This window comes from Rissa tridactyla, chromosome 1, assembly GCF_028500815.1.
Source record: "Rissa tridactyla isolate bRisTri1 chromosome 1, bRisTri1.patW.cur.20221130, whole genome shotgun sequence".
Lineage (NCBI taxonomy): Eukaryota > Metazoa > Chordata > Aves > Charadriiformes > Laridae > Rissa > Rissa tridactyla.
The window spans coordinates 40,244,573-40,270,153 of NC_071466.1; the positions used below are offsets into that span (position 1 = coordinate 40,244,573).

At 36.2% G+C, this 25,581-nt stretch overlaps 1 protein-coding gene across 2 annotated transcripts in view; it reads right to left on the reverse strand.

Moving 5' to 3' along the window:
• The window catches only part of DIAPH3 (diaphanous related formin 3), a 245,282-nt gene that overhangs the window by 74,751 nt on the left and 144,950 nt on the right, over positions 1-25,581 (reverse strand). The window contains exons 23-25 of one of the 2 annotated variants that reach the window (XM_054208736.1): positions 19,465-19,589; positions 11,300-11,464; positions 5,262-5,397 (exon numbers count right to left, since the gene is read on the reverse strand). In XM_054208736.1, coding sequence (XP_054064711.1) covers positions 5,262-5,397; positions 11,300-11,464; positions 19,465-19,589 — 426 coding nt within the window. Of the gene's footprint in view, positions 1-5,261; positions 5,398-11,299; positions 11,465-19,373; positions 19,590-25,581 lie in introns of those variants that run through there. The other variant, XM_054208726.1, reaches the window with a different exon arrangement.

The following is a 25,581-nucleotide window of genomic DNA, read 5'->3' on the forward strand; positions in this document are numbered from 1 at the left end:
GTTCTCAATTGGAAATCAGATGTTTAAGACACCATTTAGGCATCACTTCACTGCTTCTGCGTAAGAAAGGGCAGCCTTTGTAAACAACCACTGATGAAAGTGGCTTGTTACTTAAATAGTATTCAAAGTAAGACACAATGAAGATGCCACAATGATGGAGTTCTCAATTATATTACAATAAATTTAGCCGGTGTTATCACGGTTATAGAATTCTTTACACTGTGATAAGATCAAAATAATTGATTGGTGTGTTTTCTACTGAGAATCTGAACAGCATGAGAAAGTATGTATCTGAATGTTAATAGTATGCAGACAAGTGGCATTTACATAAAGATCCCCTTCCACTGGTTATTTACCTTAGGAACGATAGTATGTGATAGTTTGAACTGGCTTCATAGAAACAAGCAAAGCAATCTTATTGACAAAGCATCTCACGATGAATATCATTTTGTATCCCAGAGAGTATTTAGAGGACAGATTTTATTATCATAAATTTCAAAATACCAAAGATCAGTCAGTGCTTAGACATGCAAAATTTTTAATTAATTCCACATACTTTTCAAGTTAGGATGGAGCTGAAAGCAAAATATGGAGCTGATATTTTTATTATGTAAACTTAAGACTCTCATCATTTTGTATGTGTGAACCATTTGAGCTGTGATCATTAGGACACAAAAGTGTCACTAAGATGTAAAGTAGAGATTGAGAATTTTAGCAAATTACAATTTAGAGAGATCTAAATCTGACATTGGCTTCAGGTCCAAATCTCAAAAAAATACTTGCAAGAGAGTAAGTCAAATGACTCCATGTAAATAACAAAAATCTATGGGTTTTTTAGCAGAGTTTCAAATTTTCACTATAAAGCCTACATAAAATGCTAACTTTTTCTAAAAAGTTGCTGTACTACATATTCATAAAACACTACACATATTTTACAACCTACAAAATATTGATACAATTATTTATATCTGAAATATATAAAAATATCAAACTGAAAACTTTATAAAGATTTATAAAACACTGTACATATTTATCTAATTTTAGAAAATGACCGTATCAACACTGAACTTGGTGTAACAGTATTTCAAAGGCAGTCTGATGCAGAGGTATGGATGACAGAGAGTAAGCTGTGATCTAGATGGTTAAACTGTCTATACATCAAAGGTACAACATAGGCTAAGGAAGGCTATTACAGTTTGTGAGAAGGCTGGTATACTGTAGGACCACCTCAGATCTCACGTTTGCAGTAAATATCAGTTACTAGTGATGAAATTATTGTATTCACCCAGAAAGATTTCCTTCTCCCCGCCAAAGTAGTTTAAGTTAAAAAAATCAGGAGTTACCTTTAATTCGGCATCATTTTCCTTTTGTTTTAATACATCTGTATAGTGCTAGGCAAACCCAGTATGATATAGTCCTAGTGTGCTGTACAGAATTTACTGGCTCGACTCACTTATTTGGTAGATATTCATAAAAGCTATGGTCTTGTACATATTTCTTTAAGATCTTAGGGTTTTGTGACTGCAAAAAAAGTCAGCAATACCCCCTGAAACACTAAAAATTTTGCAGCATTATGTAGGTCACTTTTACAAGAAGAAATGAATCCACCTTATGCAGCAGAAAGTGGCACTGTAGGCAACAACCCCCTAGTCTTCAAATAACTTCCAAAAGCAGATGAAAGCCGAAGAAATACAAAGAAAAGGACTTCAAGAACAAAGGAGAAACTAGGACAGGTTAAATGTCTGTGTTGTAAATGAGACCAGTGGTTAATAAAACAAGCTTAGAATGATAATATAAATCCTGTTTAAGCATTGGATAGCAGCTCAGGTCTTGAACATTATGGACACAGGCTGAAAGCAGAAGCTCCAGAACCGTAAACAAGTCACTAATGGCCAATTAATGGTCACCGAAAAACAGCACAAAAAACCTGGTTTTACATTAAGAATAGAAGCAGCAGTTGAGCAAAGGAAAAAAAAAATCCATCTGAAAGCACTGCTGTGACCTGGGGAATTAACACCCCTTGAAGGACTTTGCATCGTGTAATCTAGGGATAGGCAAGAGGGTCAGGAACTGCGTAGAAACTAAACCATCTTATAAAATGGTAAGATTCACATCAAATTTAGGACACATATTAAGGACTGACTGCTTTGAATATGTTGCGGAAGGGATTGATAGTAAGAACTAATTTGTAGTGTTAATGACAAATAATGCATAAGAATAAGTTATTAGCACAACCAGTGCCATTAACGATTGTCAGTCCAGTAAAGTCGGGTTGCTTGTTTTGGAGTTTTTTGGTTGGGCTTTTTTTTGGTTGTTTTTTTTTAAGCTTAAGAGAAACAGTTTAGAAACTGTAAGTAGCACACAGCACAGCGATAGACAGGCATCCCTCCGGTCATTTTCGGTTAAAAAGGAGTGTCACTGAAAAATGTAGAGTGGAGATGCAGAGTACACTATTATCTCTTCACTGACAAGAAAAAAAATCTCAAAGAACCAGTTAGTACAAATACTGTATACTTTTCTGTTCTTCAAGTATGCACCTGTTTGAATCCCAGAAAATATTTTCTAGTATGGTGACACGAATGAGTTTTTAGCTACTTCATTCAAGCAATAATTGAACTAATGTTCCTACAAACCCAACATCTGATCATATAAAGAAATGATATGGAGCAAAAATCAGTTACTCCACTCCAGGGAAGAGTGTTTTGGTATTCTGACAGAGGGAGGACCTGGTTAGAAATTTGTCAGCAGGTCAGATGTAAACATTTTGTGACTGATTTACAGATTCTTAATGAGAAGTCAGCCTTTCAATGAACTAGTAATGGCTAAGGAAAAAAAAAAAAAAGAGGGGAAAAAAAATATTTTTGAATGTGTATGTTACTCTTCCATCAGAATCAGAGCAACGTTATGCCTCTTCAATTAGTAAAAAGTTTTGATAAGACTGCTAAACTAAAATAAAATAAAAACCGCCGATTTTTCGTATTGTTGTTGCTGTCCTTCCTGACAAACAAATCTATCAGAGGTGCTTTCCACTGCCAGAATTTGGGTTTTCTAATAGACTTTAAAATGATGTTGCAAACAAGCACAAGAAACCTCACAAGGAGCTAAGAAGAACAAAACACAAATCATCAGTGTCCAATTTAGTGAATATCAAACTTGAGACATTTATAGTTTCAGGTGATCCTAACATTATCTTTTCCTACCTGCTGTTGTTTAGATCAGTCATTCCACTTGGAACCTTAAGTGGCTGCTAACAAGAGCAAGAAACCTCTTTATGTACACTTACATATTTCAATAAATAAAATAAAAAAGCTACTAAGAGACTGGCAAGGTTTAACCCCAGCTGGCAACTAGAACCATGCAGTTGCTTGCTTATTCCCCCCAGTTCAGATGAAGGAGAGAATCAGATGAGTAGAAGTGAGGAAAAAAAACCTCATGGGTTGAGATAAAGACAATTTAATAGGTCAAGCAAAAGCCGCACACGCAAGCAAAGCAAAACAAGAAATTAATTCACTACATCCCATCGGCAGGCAGGCGTTCAGCCACCTCCAGGAAGGCAGAGCTCCATCACATGTAACAGTTACTTGGGACGACAAATGCCATAACTCTGAGGGTCCTCCCCCATCCTCCTCCTTCCCTCAGCTTTCTATGCTGAGCATGACATCACACGATATGGAATATCCCTTTGGTCAGTTGGGGTCAGCTGTCCTGGCTGTGCCCCCTCTCAACTTCTTGTGCACCCCAGCCTGCTCACTGGTGGGGCGATGTGAGAAGCAGAAAAGGCCTTGACTGCCTAGCAGCAACTAAAAACACCAGTGCACTAGCAAAAGCATTTCTCATCCCAACTCCAAAACACAGCACTATACCAGCAGCTAGCAAAATAGTTATCTCTATCCCAGCGGAAACCATGACAGAGACAAAGCTGCTGACCTGCAGATGACAGGTACATAGCTCCCAGCTACATTAGCTGAAGCAGTAGGTTTAACTACCAGAGGCCTACATACACATGTGGGTATATGACTCAGAAGTCCTTAACATTGGCACCTGTATTCCAGAAAGCTTGAACATGACATTATGAAGAATAGGGCTTGAGAGGAGCTTTAATTTTCCCTGAAAGACTATCAATTTTCCATCCAAAGCACTATCCGTCATACATACAACATGTCTGAGAGAAGAATATCTAACCTCTTTTGAAACACTTCCTATCGTGCGTGAATAGAGACACCAGTTTTACCCTTTCCTAGTCTTCTTCAGCCTCCTCTGTCTTTAAAGATTGTCACTGGTAGTTTTCTGATCATGTCTTGAATTTGCTTCTAAAGAATTAGAAATTCTGTGTTCAAAGGGCAGCCGCCTGGTTTCCCATCTTAAGAGAAAGCTTCAGTCTCACACCTCAAGACACGAATGCTCTTATGAAAATAAATCAAAGACTTTTGGTTTGAAGAATCTCTGAAACTAAACACACCTACTCTGGCTATTAGTGAAACGTGGAAGAGACAGATAATCATTTATGCCAAAGGTGCCGACCAGGTTTTGAGTGGGGAACTGTTTAACAAGATCTGCGCAGAAAAAAAATGAGAGTAGCTCACTATAATTTACACAGTAAGTCATGTATCATTCTGAAGGATTCCAGAAGCTCAGTCTGGGATAAAATATAGCAGTATGGAGGATCATCAGACATCTTTTTTACTAACAGAGAACTCACAGTGTCTACCGACTCTTTTGGTACAAAAGACAATGAGCATAAATGAGTAACTTTAAAAATGCATGGCTGAGGTTTCATTTAAGGTGTTTCAATGGGGACCTATTGAAATAACAATTGACATACTTAAAGAAGGGCTTATTCTCATAAAAGAACAAAAATTAATATGTAACCTTAGATAAAAGAAAATGGTTTTGTGATTTGGAAAATGTCTGTTCTCAGGTAACATAAGGGGTTCTGAGCATAACTGAACTTTCACTTGGTCACACAAGGTTCAATATGTTCCAATAGAAAAATACAAAGGAGCATGACGAGTTCTAAAGTAGCTTGAGGAAAACAGGTAATTAGAGAAGCCAAATTACCTATCAAGGTAATTATTACCTATTAAGGTAACTATTACCTATTAAGGTAATTCAAAATTTAAGAACCTCTTTGCTGTAAACTTTAATTGGTGAAAGTCATTCATTTATTCTGTCTTTTCTGATTAGCACATTCAGATAATGAAAAAATAACAGCTTTATTTCTGGTAAAACATAAGATAAAATGCATTTTCTATGCTACTTACCTGTCTTCATTTCTAACAAGCACTTTTTCTTTTGTTGCCTCTCTTGTTTTTCTTTTTCTGCTTTCTCCTTGGCTATTTTAGCACGCCTCTGTTTTTCTTCTGCTTCCCTTCTTCTCATGTTCTCCTTTACTGCTTGCTGTGGAAAAAAAAAAAGGTAATATAAAGTTCCATTAAAACCGAAGTCTTAGCAAAAGCAAAGCTGGATCTTCAAAACAAAGAAAAAAGCTTTAAAATCTCATCTCCTAATCTTAATTTATCAAGCCAAATAAACACTTGACATTCCATATTTAGTACATTTTATTCAGAAGAGTAAGCAAATTCAGAATAAATACATTAAAAGCATACTAATTTGCCCCAAATGGGGATTATAAATTCAGCAAGAAATACAGCTTAAGAATACACACATTAATGTAGGAAAACCTCAAAATATATAAACCACCTGGTTTTACAAAGCTTTAAGTATGTTACTATTTGTATTTCTAGGATAGTTTCAACATTTATTCTTTCTCACACTACCACTATACCAAGCAAAACAAGGCTGCTTGGGTGACTTAGCTGTGCATTTTTCTTATTCTTATCCACATATGCATTAATTCACTTGGTTTATAAATTCTTGTCTTCTGGTTAATATCCATACAACATTGTTTATTTTGAATTATAAATAAGTACTCCAAAGCTTCCGATGAAGCGAAACCAGAACTATGAGTTCCAGAGTTTTTAAATCATTATTTTGCATATTCAGACATTAAGCAAAAATAAAGTGTCAGATTTGATAATTTTTTAACTAAGCTATTATAGGATTACCTTTTCATCATTTTTAGTGCTAGCTATGTACACCAGTAAATTTTCAGTGCTCTGCTGTGGCCTGCATTAAATGTAAAGTGCCATGCACCTCTTCTTTTCAGAACGCAGTTACACACTAAATCTCATCTTCCACAATAGATCAGAGTATCCCCTCTTGCAAAGTGGCTAACATCTTCAAAAGATCTGAGGCAGAGGCTGCACATTCGCAGAGTTAATTAATGTCTCTCGTTGTTTTTAGCGGGAAAATGTCTGGCCTGCACTCAGGAAAAAAGTGTAAGAAAGGACCGAAGAGTACTATAAAGCACAGGTGAATGTGGAGTACAGCAATATTTGCACAGGCAAGTATTTGTTTGTGTAGCATCACTGCAATAGATAGTGACCAAAGGAAGTAAAAAAAAAAAAAGTTAAAAAAAAAAAATCACATAAATCTTATGAGGAAATACCTGTCTTTGATAACTAAAGAAGAATAAGTTTTCAATCATGAAAATGACAATGAAATGGAAAGCAAAACTGTACTTCCACAGTGTCCTCTCCAGAGTAACCTCTATCAATTTTCTTGATACTGGGGGAGAAGCCTACTGCGAAACACTGAAATTCCGTACTGAATTAATTTTAACAAATTATTTGCTGATTTTCAGACTGGATATTCTGTAAAATAAACTGCTGGGCAAAACTCAAATGGGACTTGAGCACAAATATAATTTTGGCAGAAACTGCACACTTTCCTAACAGAGCGACCAAGGAAATTTCTACTTTGCATCTACTTTTTCCCACCAAATAATATTAGTAGGACTCAGCCTCAGACTGCAGTCATCCAAATGTATTCCTATCTGCTCTTCTCTTCTATTTCTTCCTAATCACACTGATGAACTGCAGTCGATTTAGTAGCTCACACCTTCACATCCAGTGTAAATTGGATGCTTTGGAGTATCACGCCTGCCTTTCTCTAGCAGGACACTGGCCTTCCATAAGTTCTGTGTCATAACTTAAAATTTTAGGCTGATGATATCTTGGATACCATTTAAGGCACTTCTGTGAATACCAATGGATACCATTTAAGTCTGCTTTGAGACTTCAGCTAGCAACCTCTCCAGATTCCATTAACTGTACCAAGTATGCATCTCCCTTGACTAGAACATGAGATTAGACACTTAAGCTCACATACAGACACCAATATTTAGAGGCCTCTGCCCTAGAGTCAAATCCTATCCTACATGTTCTGTGTGGTTTCAACACAAAACATAGGTGTCTAAAGTTCTGCCAAATGCTTATACCAAGGATTGTCACAAACTTGACTAAGTCGAGGACATGTTTATCTCTCACAGTTTGCATTTCAACGATTAAATGTCTTAACACTTCCTTGCTCAAAAGGCCTAAAAAATTAGACATGCTCTGACCACATCTGCTATATACAAGCAGCAGTGCATTTAGCATATGGCACAGTATGTAAAGTTAACTTTCAGAAGAATTACCAAAGTATATGCCTTTTCCATACCATGCCAAGGCCTAGAGTTTCTGAGATGGCAGCATTCTTGGGTTTTCTCTTGTGCTCTCAAGGATTGTTTCCAATTTTTATTTGAGTATTTGCATAATATTAAAGAAAAATACTCTAGAGTCTAGATAACAAACTCTTGGCTGCTCTTCTGGTTCTTTAAGTCATGTCTCTGCTGCAAAGCAACCTAGAGTCGACGGGAGCAGGGGGTTTCTATAGTCCTGTGATTAGCATACTGTCTTGGACATAAGAGTTGTTGACGCAAGGCCTCTTCCCTCCCCCTGCTACAACTGCAGGAAAATTCTAACTGTTAGACAAACACAAGAACAGGAAATACTACAATTGCTTCATCTTATTTCAGAAAGCTATCCTTCCAAGGAAGGGAATGAGCCTGTTAGCAGTACCTCTGATGCTGTGAAAGCACAGAAGGAGGTTAACAGAGATGTCCGATACCTAAGATGTCCCACTGACTGTACCCGGAATTTAGCTTTGGGAGTTAAAGCACTGAAGGTAAGGTGCTTCACCCACTTTTCGGATCTGGCCAACAAACTGTGCTCTAGATTTGGTGCTCAAAGACTGTGAATAATAGCTGTCACAGCTGCCAAATACTACACACACACACACAAAGTGCAGTCCAAAGTTGGCTATGGACCTGAAAGTCTATGGCTCCAGATTTAAACACGTTTTTTTAAATGATTTAAACCTTTTCATTAATTGAGAACAAAAAAAGCATTGTAAGTAGGTAAGAACTGGATGTAAATTATCAACTTGGCTTGATAACAAGGATGACTGAACTTCACTTTCCCACACCTACTGGTGACTTAAGTAGTCTTTTAATTTCGGACTTTTTAAGAATCTAATGATTTTTCAGCACTAAATTTAAAAGCCTTTTGAGCTATGTTTTCTAGGATGCCAAGCACCTTCAGTTTCTGTCAGTACTCAAGACCAATGCTAAACAATTCTGAAAATCAGACCTCAGGAGTCTCATGCTGGGCATCTCAAAAATCTTTTCCAAAATGTCTCAAAACTAAGCAGGTACACAATATTTTGTTTAGTGTCAGTGAATGATAAGTGGTTTCATGCCTTATCTACACACCTTTTTCATATAGCCTTCAAACTGTGCTCTGCAAGACGGAATTATTAATTTTCCTCAAGGTTTCTTCCATCATGCTCATCAATAATATCTAACTGTTTCGAAGCATTAATTAATCTATCTTTATAACACTGCTGTGAAGCAGGGGTTAGTATCAGTGCTAATTTTACAGACACAGAAAAGAAATATGGGGAAATTAAGGTAAAGCACAGCCACTTCTTCGAGTCTCCAATTCAAGATACATCTAAGCATTTAGAATTCTTCTTCTACAGCATTTAAAGGGGAGATGTTGTTTAAACATCAGAAATTAAAGTAATACAACTATTTCATAATATTTAGCAAATTTGAAATCAGGCTCCTGAGTTTCTAATTAGGCATTGATCAAGTTAAGAAAACATAATCAATGCCCATGTTGAAAAATCTGGCATACGTGATTTGCCAAACAAAATTATTCTGATTGAAGACTGTGTCTTCTAGGTTTTTAGCTGTTAAAACTCTGAAGTAGCAGAGGCTTGGTAATCTTCGCATGTTCCAATATGTTTGCTAAATATAGGTTCCATTTCAAGTCCTTTCCTCAAAATAGATGGACACAGGAATTTCTAACCCTTTCTCAATATCTACGAAAGAAGTATTTTTCCCTATCTACACCCTCAGACACGTCTGAAATCATTTAAAAAAGCGACTGACCAAGCAAAACCAAAGAAGACTGGGAAACATGCAAGGACCTTAAATAAATGTGTTGTAATAAGTGTCAGGCTGCAATGAGGAGTAGATGGTAAATGACTAATCAAATCCTTCTACAGCTCAATAGGCATGAGTTGGATCACTGCTCCAGACTTTGTCACAAAGCTCATGCTCAGATAACGTTCCTGCAGGAGTGTAGCCAGGAAGGCAATCTATGTAATCATAGGTAGCCAGATGCGACATGAGTCAGCTTTTCCAAGTTATCCAAATTAATAAATTCACACACCATTGGGGACCTGCCTTTTTATTACTCTATTTCTTCATTGAGAAAGAGTTGCTTACCAGCCAAGTGTTTTGAATCTAAGAGAAAAACCTAGTTTTGCAAAGAAAACTTAAAAAATAATAATCAAAACCAACCACAACCTCCACACAAAATCAACAAACTCTCCCTGCACCCCTAACTTTACTAAATCTGAACATAGTTATAAATCAATGAGATAGCGATGCTCACTAATCCTAAAAAAGAGCTCTATAAAAGTATTTTGAACTTATATAGCCATCAGCTTTCCCGAAGTTGCTTGGTTATTTTAAGTTAAGGGATATACCAGTCTTGAGTATGTATTCTGAAGTATATCATCAAGTTAATCACCGTTTCACAGGAATGACATGGACAACGGTAAAAGAATCTGCAATATTTTGGAGAACATCTGATTTTCCTGAAGTTTGCTAAGACTGTTTGTTTATAGTCAAATATAATCAACTCTAAATATATAAAGAAATACCCTGGTGAGAAATTTCTACCTCAGTCTTCAGAAAGCTCTTTTGTTAAAACTCTTAAATCGTATTTTGATAGAATTACAAAAAAACCCAACACCTCAAACAAAACAAACAAACAAAAAACAAAAAAAGCCCTATAATAATATGCATTTGTACGCATAATGGAAATGCATTTGGATTCAAAAAATACCTAAAGGAAAATAAAATTAGATTTCCAAAATAGTTTAAGCTTTTATGACGAGCTAGTATGTGCAGATGTTTGTATACATAATGTAGCTGTTGCCCTGTGGTACAAGGACAGAGGTAACATCCATATCTATGACTATTTTAGATGACTCCAAGGCAAAGTTCTAATAACTAACAATGAGTCTGAATTATGATTATAACTATGTTCTGGACTCTATACAGAAGGAGCTACCCAACAATAACCTGGACCAGCCTAATGTCTGTTTCTCAAATATAATTCAAATATTTAAAATAATAATAAAATAACCATTTTTAGCCCCTATCGCCAAAGATCATCCTTTTTAAAGGGAAAAGAAGAAAGTAAGCATTTAAAATACATAAAACCTAAAAGCCCAGACAATGTATTGTCACAAAAATTAAAGGTCCTTAGAAACAGACCAAGTTTGAGGAAAATATGCGATTTTTTTAAAGCCAGGATAAGGAGCTCTGAGTTTCCATAGCAGGGAACCTGCTTACAGATGCAAACCTTGACACTGATCAAGTGCTGCAGGCAAATGAAAAATTAAATTAAATAAAATCTTTGGTGTGGATTTTACATGGGAAGAGCATGCATTATAAGTATAGAATAATTGTCAGAATATTTATTTTTAAGTAAATAACAAGGATCCTTTAAACAGCAAATGCAGTTATATTTAAAAAAAGGTAGAGTTTCAGATTTTTCCCCTTCAGGTTATACATGCACATAAGAGGCTCAGTTTTAAATTACATTCAGTGTTATTAGGAATTTTCAATTCTTTCAGAAAGAAATAATCCACAAATAATAATTCAAAACTCCATTATCCTTAGAATATCCTAAGAACGTAGGATGTGCAAAGTACAATTTCTATACGAGTATCAGATACCATTTGAGGAGGAAGAAATTTATTTTTAGTCTGTTCAGTGACTGAAAGATTACAAAAATAGTTTCTAAGAAACATTAGGCATAAAATAAACAGGTTGTACCATGAACATTGTCCTGAAGTTGTTTAAGTCCGTTAAAAACTCCTCCACCGAAACTTTCTTCAGATCAATGGCATAATATCCCATCACGTTCTGATAGAGTTTTTCCATGTTCTCATGCATCCGTGAAAGTTTCTGAAAATCTTCTTTGGCATGAACTAGAAAGCTGTGCACTGCTGTTAAGGCTGCAAGAATACTCGGTAAATCCAGTCAAACCCACAGTTTTTACTTATCATTGATCTGTATTTCACACACATTTTTCATTTGCATCAAATGAAGTATCAAAAGAATGCCTACCATGTCATACATGCTTCCTAGTATTTACTGTATATATTAGGCCTATGAATCAACCAGGGTGCTCTCATCAAACTTTCTCAGCCACTTTAAATTTAAAGATTATTACATTAGCATATAATTTTGCCTGAAATGAAAAGTACGGGACTAATCTAACTTTGAGCACCCATGTAGTTTATTTAGTATCACTGTCTCCTTATTGAAGCTGGACATTAGGAAAAAATTCTTCACAGAAAGAGTGGTCAGACACTGGAATAGGCTGCCCAGGGAGGTGGTGGCGTCAGCATTCCTGGATGTGTTTAAGACTCGTTTAGACGTGGTGTTAGGGGATATGGTGTAAGGGAGAACTTTGTAGAGTGGAGTTGATGGTTGGACTCGATGATCCCAAGGGTCTTTTGCAACCTAAATGATTCTATGATTCTATAGGTTTGGATATATAAATTACAATTTATATGGAATTTAGGTACAGATACCAATAGCCAACCTGAACACTTTCATATATCAAGAGATAGTATAGTTCCTACTAAAATTAGAGTAAAACCAGAAATATTAATAAACAGCAGGATTTTAAAAGTAAAAAACATGAAAGATTAAAAACTTTATCTTAATTTTTTTGTGGTTTTTTTTTTTTTAATGCTGTTACAGCAACAGCAATGCACTCATTTCTATTCCTGGTGGCTGCATCAGGTATTTATGCTTTTTCTAAGGCTACTTGCAATGTCAATACAACTTAATTAAATTAGCGGTGAAAACAATACAACTACTTCTACAAGAGATAGACAATTTATAAATAGCACCAAAATACTGCATAACATAAATGAAATAAGAAACCTGTGTTTATTCAAGAATTTTGATAATATAGTTTGTCAAAGAAGCTCAAAAAAGAAATATTGTCTGTAGTCATTTCCTTATGTAGGACAACTTCATGAGGTGTTTACTTTAATGGAACTGTAGCTAAACAAATATTTACATTCCATTATTTTCCTGCTGCAGGAAAGACTACAAAAGATAAGAAATGACAATTTTACCTTTGCTCCCAACTTCCCACCGCAACTATTGCAAAAGAGAATTTACTGTATTTATATACTTCATACTACAGATACATACACTATGGTCACTTTATTTTATGCAGCACAGGATTTTTAATCAACTGCATTAAAACGTAGACAAATACGATTTTTGTCCACCATGCTGTTTTAAATACACAGTAACAAGCTACTGCTGGATGAGTGCTTTCACCCTTCAGGGTTTTTGCAATGCACTCTTCTTTTAGTTCTGTTTAGAGTCTCAATCCATTTGAATTTCACTATTAAATGTCTTTCTGATTTGTTAACGTTGCTTTTAAAATACTAAGTAAGCAGTTAGTCGTTTTCTTATTGTGATTTAGAATCCATGCCAGAAAGTCATACAATAATGTCCTCAGACACAGGCAGGAAAGGAGAAATAACGCACATTCACATTAGTCACTATGATGGCTAGTAGCTGGGTCTGCAAGGGCAGAACAGTCTCCATTAAGAAAGTCTTGTAGGAAAGGACTAACAAAGCCTAGATTTTGATTATTTTAATTGATACATCTTCCACCACCTCCCAGACACTTGATTCCAGACTTTCTCTTCCTCTGACAAGGCTCCTTAGCCAGTATGAGCTTCTTTCCATGTTTCTATCGACTTCATAAAACGCAGCTTGTGAGCAGCTTCAGACTGCCTCTGGTGGCTAGCAACAGCTCAAAGAGAATTGGTGTTGCTAGCCCACTTTTTCTTCCCTATCAGTTTGAATCTCTCTCCTCTGCTTAGCTCCCAAGATGCACAAAGCTTACAGGAAGCCACTCTTCAGAGTTGAGTTTCTTTAAAATTATTAAGGATGTTAAAAAGCTATTGGTAGGACAGTGAGGAAAGTTGATGAGAGGTTAGTATGTAATAGCTGGCCAAATATTAAATATAAAAAAGGATTATGAGAAACAAGACATGACAAAACACAGGTTAGGAACCTCAAAAGAAATGTTAGCTGTCCAAAAAAAAAAAAACAAACCCCTTAACAAACCAAAACAACAAAGAGCTGTAATAAAGGAAAACAGTAAAATTAATGCTGGGTGAAACCAGAAACCAGCATTTATACATCCTGTTTATTTTTGATCACACAATTTAGAGTACTTATTATTTGCGATTCTTAGATCATAAAGAGAACTTAGGGGAAACTACACTATTTTTTGCAATTATGAGGCTGTTTATTTCCACAGAATGGTAGGTTAAAGGAAAATTAGATACATTTGTTTTGTTGTCACTATGTATGAGTGCCATACATCAAACATTCCAGTAACTTTCTTCAGTTTTCTAGGAAGAAAACAAAAAAAATGAGGTGGGGAAAAAAGTTAAAGTTATCAATAAAATGCATACTTCATCTTGTAAATGAGTGATATGCCAGAGTATATCCTGAAAAGGAACCTTGATGAGGTGGGGAGGTGAGAGAGATGAAATTTCTGTGATATTCTGCAAGACACGGATAAAGTTACAGCTACGTTACTGGAGTCCATACAGGCTGCTTAGTTTATACTGTTAAAACTGACTCCCTTTGAATACGTGATGTACAATTTTAAACTCAAAACACAGCACTCTGGAAAGATGTTTTACTATCCAGTATTTCAATACCAGACATGATGAATCCTGAGACTTTTATTTTCCGTCTGGTGCATTATGGGATAGCTTAAGCTCTTGGCATTCTACTGAGACTGTGCTTCAGTTTAGATATTTTTAATAAGTCCCCTTCCTATTTGCCTTAAATATGGCTTTTGTTAGCCAGCACTAGCTAAACTGGAGACAACAGGGAATACTACTGAGTACAGTAATCCCAACTGTAATTATTATGAACAGGTTGATATATATGCATTATCAGCTACAGAATTCATTGGCTTTGGATGAATGAAGGCAGAAGTAGAGCAGAGCTGCAACACAGGCAGGAGTAAAAGGAAATCAAGAAGTTAGGTATTTGTTAACTTTTTCTGAAGTGGCTTCACTTCACGGACTGCCTTTTTGGACTCATGGGGCTGCGGATCATCATTCTGCTCATTAATGGAACAGGAAAGTAACACAGGGCTGAGACAAGTAATATCTGTGGCAAAATTTCTAACTGCTGTATGTCTGGTCTTGCATATTCATGGCAGCTCTTTCATAGTGAATTGCTTGTCTGAAGTTTATACTGATTTTAATGTATTGTGCTACATAAAATACTAATATAGTGCACGGTATCAAGCCAAGTAAAAGCAGCTTGTCAACAAAAAACGTCAACAAATTAATTTAAATGACAAGGAAAGAGGAATAGAGAACCGATCAAAAAGAAAGGACTCTGTTCCTAGCTGAAAGGCAGCAACCAACTTGTTGTCTCTCAAGTATTAGTTCCATAAGCTTCTGTGAAAATCACCACCAACACTACGTTCAGTGGTAGGCTGAAACTTGTCAAGAGTTTCTCAGCTGCTACTTAGAAAATCATGAGATGCGAGCTGGACTGATAAAGAGCATGTTGACTAAATTACTTAATTAAGCTTTTAATATGCAATTTAAATACTCTCCATAAACTCATTAAATTTTTATTTTGAAGGTACAAGTGTATTTTTTTCACTGTGCTTTTTATTGAACATTTCATTCAATGGATTTAATACTCTAGATCAATATCAATTCAATATTCTTTGACTTTCCTAATTAAAGCAAACAGAACTGCAATAATAACTATAATTTTTTTTCAGCTAGTATACATAAGATGACTGACAAACTAGCACAACCTAATATATAGGAAAAATATTCATAATTATAGACTTCGTCAATAAAAGAGGGCACCAACTGTGCATATATCTGACTTCCTAAAGAAACAAGAATGCTAATCAGTTCATTAGGGGCCTTTGGGTTGTGATATTTAGCGACAGGATGTAGTAGCCTGCTTGTCCATGGAGTCTAATTGTACTCAGGATGAAAAATTATTTCCAACAAAGCACCATCCTTCCTTTCTCAGATTTCCTGCTGGTTTCTTTTTATGAGCTGCATGCCTTTCAAGACATCAGCATCACTCAGCTTTCCTTGTCGTAGGAATAAAAGTAAAGACAGGTCCAGGCTTCATCACGCTGTGCAGGATTATCTAACCTTTACATCAAACCTTTTTTGCTTCGTAATTTATTGAAGTTCCTGTTTTTCTAAAAGTGAGCTTCTTTAATTAGTGTGTTCACAGACATTACTAGAAACCATATGCAACTGTTTTGAAATTACTGCCTGTCTGCTGGGAGGGGAAGTCGGTGAGGGCAAACTATTCCTCTTCATGATATTTACTGTTCAAAATATTGTATCTGAATTGTCTAATACAATGAAATATGTAGTATGGCTGGTTTTACCTGTACTGATTTATTCTGAGTAAGAGCAGATATTCATCTCACCTGTTTCTGACAACAGTCAATACCAAAGGATGAGGGAAAACACGAAGGAAACTTGGTAAGTAAAGCATGATAATTCAACTGATACAGTATTTAGTTTCGAACACTCTGCACACGAGTGATTTTTCTGAGCTAAAGCTGCCTCTGGACTACTGTATTTAGTAGCTCCAGACATTCTATCTTTAGCTAACTATCTAAGCCTTATATGAAATTCATTTGCATTTTCAGCCTCTACAACATCCTAAAAGTAGATGCTACAGTTTAATTGTCTGTTGTGTAAGAAAACATTTCCGTTAGTATGTTTTAACCTGCTGGACAGTATTTTATGTGAGATGAACCCCGGTTATTTATAAGACACAATGACTATGTTCCTAACTTTCCTTCTATACGGCATACAAAATTACAAGTATTTTTACTATATTTTCCTAACTTTTTTGATTTTCTACCTTCAGAGTCCTAATTTATTAAAACATCCCTGATGCAAAAACTGTTGCATGCTGCTGATCATTGTCACTATGCTCTGCCACATCAGTAGCTATACAGTATATTTTTTAAGATGGGGTGATGGAAGCACTCAAGATATAAGAGTATTACCGATTTTTACAGTAACTTATTTATGTTTTCTGCTTGCTCTTAACTGCAATTTTTCTAATATAATGAACAATTATATTCATTGCAGATCTATTGCTCTATAATCCTTGAAGTTCACTTGCTCTTTTGTCAGCATCTGCCATTATCTCATTTTTGACATGACTCTTTTTGGGGTTTTTTTTCAGATATTAATCCAGAAAAAAATCATTTTACTTTTGACCTAAGAAAGGTCTTTCTTGGAAGCTTCTATTAATACACCTTCCTGAAAGAATCATGGAAATTCATTTATGCTCTAGTGACTGTCCTGCCTTCATCTGCATGCTGTAACAGATCTTCAAGGGATGGTTTCTCTTCACAAAACTCGTGCTGACTCTCCCCCATCATATTATATCTCCCATATATACGAGTTGTTTCTGTTTTTATTTAGTCTTCATCATTTTTCTTGGTAGAGAAGCCAGACTTGCAGATCTTCCTTGTAGCCCATTTAAAAAACTCAGGTGCTTCTTTTCAGCTTTGATTCCTTTGGTGTCTTGGGCTAACTAACCTATAGTCCAATAGGTTTATATTTGAGTTCATTTTAAAATCTTTTCAAGTCTTTTGTGACCGCTGGATACTCCTGGGGATTTATTGCTATTTATTTTATATTTTTCCTTTAAAAAACCCTTTTACTGACTCCTTCATTTCAGATTATCCTTCCATTCAAAATATTGCCCAGTGGGGTCAACCAAAGTTCTCCCTAGAGAAAACTAATGCAAAGAACAAATTTACCTTTACGGCTATGGCTTATCTTCTTGGCATACATTGACAATCTATGTCTTCTCTAGCAGGATTACAGATTTTGAGATACTCGAAAAAGACGACACGTAGATCCTCCTTTGCATTTCCTAAGATGATCACTGTCTTTTTAAAGCCATCAGTAAACTGCTCTATTGCTCTTCATATACGCAGATGGAATTTCAACCCCTAGAAAAGTTATGGTACTTATTGACAAGGTCCGCCTATTTACCCTATCCAACTTTTATTATATTTTAACTTTTCACACTATTTCTCTACAACCGTGACTTATTTTGTCTTAATACAGTTTACACACTTGTATAATATCATTCCACGCACTTCCTGTCATCAAGATTCCGAAATGCCCTATATGTCAGTAACACAAAGGGAAATGAGGCATCCTACATAATCATTTTTTTATTTTAGATGTTTGATATTAGCATAGAAGTACATAGTTATTCCTCAACTTGCTTTCCCCATGCTCTCCTTAAGTGAACTATTTTTATCAGGCTATTCTTCACACATTCTCAACTGAATTTCACTAATTTCTTTCATACCTGTTTTATAGGTATGGAAGTTTTATAACCACATCTCCAAAGAAAGCTGTAGACTAAATTATCTGTTACTTCAAACCCTAGTCCTCAGCTTAAAAATGCAAAAGATTATAAAGTATTTTAAGTGCCAGCATCATGACTGTTTTGGATTAGATGATCGTTGTAGGTCCCTTCCAACTCAAAAGTCTATTCTATTCTAATGAATTACAAAGAGTCTGTCCTTTTCCATAGATTAGATTTCTTAATAAGTGCTTCCCAACCCTAACTTCCTAGACTACCCATCATTTTCTTAACCAAGCACAGACTTTGCATAGTCCTAGCAATATTTCTAAGAAATATTATCAGGGATATATTTTCTTCTAATTTCCTAGCAATAGTTTTTATTTCGCCTTCAGACCCCTCTCCTAGTTCTCCTATTATGCTATTGGCTTCTTCAGGGACAAAACTTACGTTTCATACTATAGAGACTCCATGCTGGTGGGCTGCAACATATCTCTCAAAAACACATTGAGCTGGAAAAAAAAAAGCCAGCAACAACAACAAAGAAAACCTCACCAGCAAAATACCCGACCTTACAAAAAATTAGTAGCAACATTGAAAGGTTATAGACAACCCACAGAGTCGAGAGAAAGCCTAAAGCTAAGTTGTGAACACTTTGGTTGCAGCAAGTCTCCTGAAGAGGAAACTGGCCCTAATGCAGCAAGAACCACTATATCCACTTGGCCTCAGGGTCCCTTGCCATCTTTTATTTAATAGTATGAGATTAATCAAGAGGACTGTCTCCTGAATGCCACTGCCTTTGTACATAACAAAGTAGTCTTCCAGCTAGGTAATAACCTAACCATGTCTGCAGAGGAAATGCCGGCCTTTCTCTCTATCTGCTTCCAGGTTAGTCTCAGTGACAACCATATACGACCATCATCTGGGAGGGAGGTTTAAGTGAAAGAATGTTTTTTTCTGCTTTAATTAAGTATCTTCGTGTCACAAGGCTTTCTTATGAGAGAGACAGGCAGTGAAGTTGGCTGCAGGATTTGGAATAAATAGTGAGAAAAGTAATTTAGGCAAAAATAAGACCAGAACCCAGTTTTCACATGCTATGAATCTCATTTCTGAAATAAGAGAAAATTTTTGATTCTGTGGTTGCATGTACAAAAACATTCACAGTGGTAATGCATACACTAGAAAGCAAATAAACATAGGGTGACAGACATCTTTTTCTAAGATACTCTGACATAAAAAAACTGATTTAAGACTAAAGTGAAATGCTTAACTATAACTACTATAACTACTTTTCCCTAAGTTAAGAAACTTCTACAGAGTGCAAAAGCTCATAGCAAGCATTTTTCTCCTCATGTTATCCGCTACAGATGAATCCTTTAATTGGACTGTTCATGTATTTAGTTTTTGAGGGGAAAAAAAGTTATATTTTTCAAAAATATATGCTACAGACTTGACAGAAGTTATGCAAAGAAATTTAAAGTTTAAGGTAATGTAGTTACATTACTTCTGGTTTTTTTTTTTTAAAAGAATACTCCAAAGGATATCGACATTTTTGCTACAAACTTATCATGCTTGTCTTCAGGAACTGGAAAAGTCTGCAAATCCTTCTCAAGCTGTTGGAGTTGCCTCTCCATATGCTTCAGGCTCTTCTCCAGGTTTTCTGCTGAGACTAAAATACAGAACATTCATTCTGTTAACACCTTAAACAAGAAACATTATTTGTAAAATACACGAGTTAAAACCTTACCCAGATCAGCATACTACATTTTTAATTCTGAAATAAAAGCACACTGAACAAATCACAATACAAGGGGGTCAACTCTGCAACGTTCAGTTCCCCTCATTTATGTGGTTGCCTTATTCGTATCAGATGAATGCTGTTTGAACACTGCATTTTGTTTTATTTTTATGTCTAAGGTTTTGCACTGCAATTCACAGTCTGGTTTAAACAACCTGAGATACACATATGCCAGTCTGTCTCTTCTGACTAACCAAAGGACAAGTTTTGAAGCAACTCCAAGAATTGCAAAGCTTTCTTCAATCCCATTCTGTTAAAACAGAAAATAGGAACATTTGTATGTAAGATCATGAAGAAACTAAGACCCTCACAACACAGAGAAAATGGGGCTATTAAACACCTACGCATGAAACCTAAGACTATATTCCCTAGTTTGAAAGCATGATGCCTGGTAAAAAACACAACAGAATTTATCAGAGCGTAAGTGCTCGCCAAGCTGAAGGGAAGCGCAAGCACTTGAGAGGGTGCAGCAGAGCAAACCAGGAACTTAGGAAAAAGAAAAGAGTAGAGATGAACATCAGGGATTTATAGAAGCATGTAGAAAAAGTGCAGATTTTCATTATCAGAAAACGAGAAATACAACTTTCATCCATTTGAAGCAATGCATGGAAGTTGAACACTTGGTCTGTAAAAAGTTGATTGAAATATCAAGACCATAAAAGCAACCTGAGGATAACTCCTGTTAGCATGTATTCTATCCTGGATTTATATTATTGGAATCAGTTAAAACTTATTTCCTTATTGTTTATGAAGTAAACTTAATATTTAAATACATCCTGTAGGAACAATGTATATAGATAAGAACACACTCTGAATTTTAGTCTAATGATTTCATTTTTTTTTTCATTATTTATTTCATTCATAATATACTGTACCTATAAAGGTAAAGCTACCTTTAGCTTCATCTAAAAACATCCCTGGAGAAAGTCTGTGGCCTTAAGATGTTACTAGGATCCATACTGGATCCATGATATCATCCACTGAGTAAAGTTATGTGATGGAAATTAAGATGCACACACTGAACACATCTTTCATAAAAGCCTGACAGAGTCCCCAGACGACTAGAGCAAAATGTTGCATAGCAACTACAATTCCATTCATAGCAGAAAGGTTAACACAACTATAAAATGATCAATGGCAACCTGTTAAAATGCTGATGTAACCTAAAAAAACCCAACCCAAACAATTTGGAGACAATCAACTTTTCTAAAAAGAGTAAGGGAATATAAATGTATTTTCATATTATAATTTATAACTCATCATTTGGTTTATAATGACAATTTTTTAAACCCTCTGTTTACTCAAAAACACTGTTTTCCAATTGTGTGTTAGACTTGGCAGATTTTCACTCAGTGATTGGTAAACCCAAATCATCACCAGGTAGGTCATTTGGCTTCAGTAGTCAAGAAACCACCTCGTTTGGGAAGCAGAGCTAAAATCAGAAGCTGACAATGTTGACTACAGATGTGCTTCAGTCTTCACAGGTTCCAGAAACAAACCTGATTTTAATACAAATCATACTTCTGCTGTCATTAAGAAGCTTTTGAGGGCAGGCACAATTTTAAGACACTGATCTACTTAGAAAGCTGCTAAGAAACTCACAATATAATACCTTGTGCTTAATATAACTATCGATAGGACTCTTCATAATATAGCTTGTCTTGCATAAAAAGAGTTCACAGTATAAATTAAAGTGACATACTTGCAAAACATCAGCATGATGAGACTCAGCAAATACACAGGTTTTAAAACAAAACACAACACCCCAAAAAACCCCAACCCACCAAAAAAAACCCTCAACATCAGTTGCAGGTAGCAGCTAAGTAACAGCTACGTTCTTTTACCCAGATAAAAAAAAAACAAAAAACAAAAAAACCAACATATCTCAGTACCTAGAGCTGATTAACAGGTTGTATACAAGAGATTTTTGAATTCTTGCTTCCACAGCAAAGCCAATTTTTATTTTTATTACCTCAGTTCTTTTGACTTTGAACAGATACATATTTGATCAAGAATCTTTACCTCTCTGTCTTGTTCTGAAGGGTTTTGTTTCCTCTGTCATGATATAAAGTTGTTCCTGAATGTAAAAATTCAGCATTCCTTTGATCTCAGCAGTGCACAACTACTAGATATGTTTTCCTTTAAGACTATATTCTGGTGACAGCCTCAAGCAGAGGCTAGCTCACAATATGCTGGTATTCATTTGGTACTATTGTCTTTCAACTTCCAATTTAGTGACAACAGATGAAAAAAAAAATCAAATCTGTAAATATAAGCAGCTCTTCAAGAAAAAGATCATGTGAAATGTCTGCCAACCTTCCCTTGTGTCCGTCTAGAAGACATGGTATAAAACCTGAAGAGACACAGAATGGAAGATGAGAAAAAAAATATCCTAACTTTGATCCCTAATCCTGGGAGGATTCAGATATAAGCCCAAGTCAAACTAAGTAAGCAACTCCTGATAGTTTGGAAAAAAAGTCAAAAACTGGGATTTTGAATGTTAGTGAGGTCACAAACCCAAGTTGTTTGCTGAATACAATGCATGCATGCTGAAAAATTGCTCAACTGTACTCTCTGAACTCTCATACACTTTTTTCAAAAAGGCTCCTGATATTTTTATAGGCAATAATTACATTTCTTCATCTTCTGCCTTTCACAGTTAAAACAGCTTTGTTCTTAAATTTTTCCTCTCTTGATTCAGTTTTTCTAGTACTATGATGGAAGGGATGCCATCCAGAGGGACCTGGACAAGCTAGAGAGGTGGGCCTGTGCAAACCTCATTAAGATCAACCAGGTCAAGTGCAAGGTCCTGCACCTGGGTCGTGGCAATCCCAAGCACTCCCAGGGCAGAGTAGAGGGGGAGAATCACCTCCCTCAACCTGCTGGCCATGCGTCTTTTGATGTGGCCCAGGTTCCGGTTGGCTTTCTGGGCTGTGAGTGCACATTGCTGGCTCACGTTCAGCTTCTCATCAACCAACACCTCCAAGTCCTTCTCCTCACGGCTGCTCTCAATCCATTCTCTGCCCAGCCTGTATTTGTGCTTGGGATTGCCCCAACCGACATGTAGGACCTTGCACTTAGTCTTACTGAACTTCATGAGGTTCGCATGGGCCTACCCCTCAAGCCTGTCAAGGTCCCTCTGGACAACAAAGCTTGGTGTCATCGTCAAACTTGCTAAGGGCACACTCAATCCCACTGTCCATGTCACCAATAAAGATGTTAAACAGCACTGGTCACAATACTGACCCCTGAAGAACGCCACTTGCCATTGGTCTCCACCTGGACGTCGAGCTGTTGACTGCAACTGTTTGAGTGCAGCCTTCCAGCCAATTCCTTATCCATCAAATCCATGTCTCCAATTGAGAGACAAGGATGTCGTGTGGGATAGCGTCAAATGCTTTGCACAAGTCCAGGTAAATGACATCAGTTGCTCTTCCTTTATCCACCAACACTGTAACACCATTGTAGAAGGCAATCAAATTTGTCAGGCAGGATTTGCCCTTAGCAAAGCCATGTTGGCTGTCACCAATCACCTCCTTATTTTCCATGTGCCTTGATGAGTAATTTACAGTTTAGTGAATAATTCTCTAAAATTGCCAATGCATTCTTGACACAGCGTTTAAAAGTAAAGTTAAATGAAAAAATACAGCCTAAAAAACCAAAAAAACACAACCAAAAAACCCTCTGTATTGTCAGATGGTTTAGAACACCAGAAAAGAAATATTTAAGAGGCAAAATATCAGAAGGTTTCTATAAACACCGGCAAAAGCCTGAAACAGGTATTAACAGTGGAATAAGACCTAGTTGGATATACTCACTTAGCGCCACAGAAAACTGATAATACAATATTTATGCTTTATTTCTCCCAAGATGATGTTCTCTCTTGTAGTCTACAGCCATTTTCCGTCTTTCTTACCCCCCCCTTTTTTTTTTTTTTTTTTTTTAGTGTGTGTGTGTCTAACAGGTGTATACAGTCCTCTTGTTGAACTCCTTTTTTTCTCCAAAGGTCTGACAATGCCACTGCCTCTTGCACCCTCGGACTTTTCCTTCTGTATCCAAAGCAGACTCCAATTGCACACATGAAAGAAGCAGCTGCCTAAGGATTTAATTAATTTTCTCCTATTTTGAATTCAAATATGAAGCACACTAATGTAGTGCGATTGGTAAACAATGCATAAGCATTTTTGTACCCAGTTCCCTAGTAATAACAGTTCCATGGTAATAATACACAAGCCCTGGCCTGCTAGACTTGTTATAAATTTATTTTGAGAATGTTGTGAGTGAAATGTCGCCTGACATCAAATGTCTGTTTTTACAATGTACAGTTTAAGCTCAGAACTTGAAAATACGAGCAAAAGTTGAAAACAGAAACTCCCGAATGACAAACAATTCACTCATGGTTGCTTATTCATCATTGGATTGGTATTGAAAGAAAGAAGCGTCTGCTAAGGCAAGGGGGAAAAATGGCCCAGCAACAGGATATGGCACCTGCCACTGTACGGGGAAATAATATCTCCCGGCGTTGCACAGTACATAGCGATACGGTGCAGCAGTGACTAAGAGCTGCCAAGAGACAGAATCATCTTATAAAAGAAGAAACCAAATTTAGAGGAGGGAAGAGAAAGACGACCCTCACATCATTTGCGGCTTCCCTCACTGAAGAGCTCTTGAGCCTCATCACTTCGACCCTTGGGGACCCAAACCATGAAGTACTGTGATGACTGCAGTGTACTGTATATTCACAGCTAATTTAGGATATGATTGTTAATAACTAACTGCTTCGAATACCCAGTGATAGTGATTAATAATGATTAAGACTGAACCACTAGCATGAAATGTTAATGAATATCAGTCCAGTGAAGTTTAAAATAAAAGTTTAAAACTGTCCAGATTTATCAGTCTTCTAAACAATCCCATCACTGCAATCTCTAACTCCCTGAGACAGATATATAGGTAACGAGATACATAAGCCCACACACATACATGCCTGTACTTGCAACACTTCCCTACTCCTTAAAAATAAGCTTTCTCACCTTCAAGGGTCTACATATCTGCACAATGTATTCAGCATTTCTATTCTATTGCCTTTTCCGACATTTTAAGGTTCCTCTCGCAATTGATTTCTGCATAACCCATTTGATTTTTTTTTAATCTTTTAGCAGATATCTACATTTTTCCCCTCTAGAATATCAATACTGTTCTATTTGTCTTAATCTCACTACCACTTAGAACACTATATAGCAATGAGATCTCTCAGTAACATCCAGATATTTACACCCAGTTGAATAAATACGAAATTAAAAGTATTGAACAGCTTTATCTGAATCCTGATCTGTCTACAGATCAAACTGTCTATATTTTTAAACAACTGGAGGCTCAAGGACTGCACCAGGGATTGGCCATGATACGTAACTGTTGGATCACTGGAAGATGATAGAGAAAGAAAGCTATTTTCATGGACTACTGACATCATCACATTAGAAATTTAAGTGCTGTTTTGGTAAAAATGTGCAAATACTCAAGCTCTTACTTAATATTTCATTTGCTAATTCATACTTGTAAGAGATGTATATATTTCTATGCTCTAAAAGAAATAGAACGTTCCACTTAGATTTCTGTAGTTCATTGCATAATTGTATCTTAAAATTACTCGCCACATAACAGTACTGTGCACAACTTAAAGCCACGAACATTAAAAGAAATGAGATTATTTTCAATAAATACATAACAGTATTGCACACGTTTCCATCAGCTTTTAAAAACAAAATTTTTTACGTTGTGAAATGCACTCAAAAAAAAAATCACAAGAAGGTGTGTTTAATTTCTTATTTTCCATCAGGCTCAATTAATCATAAAATGGTTC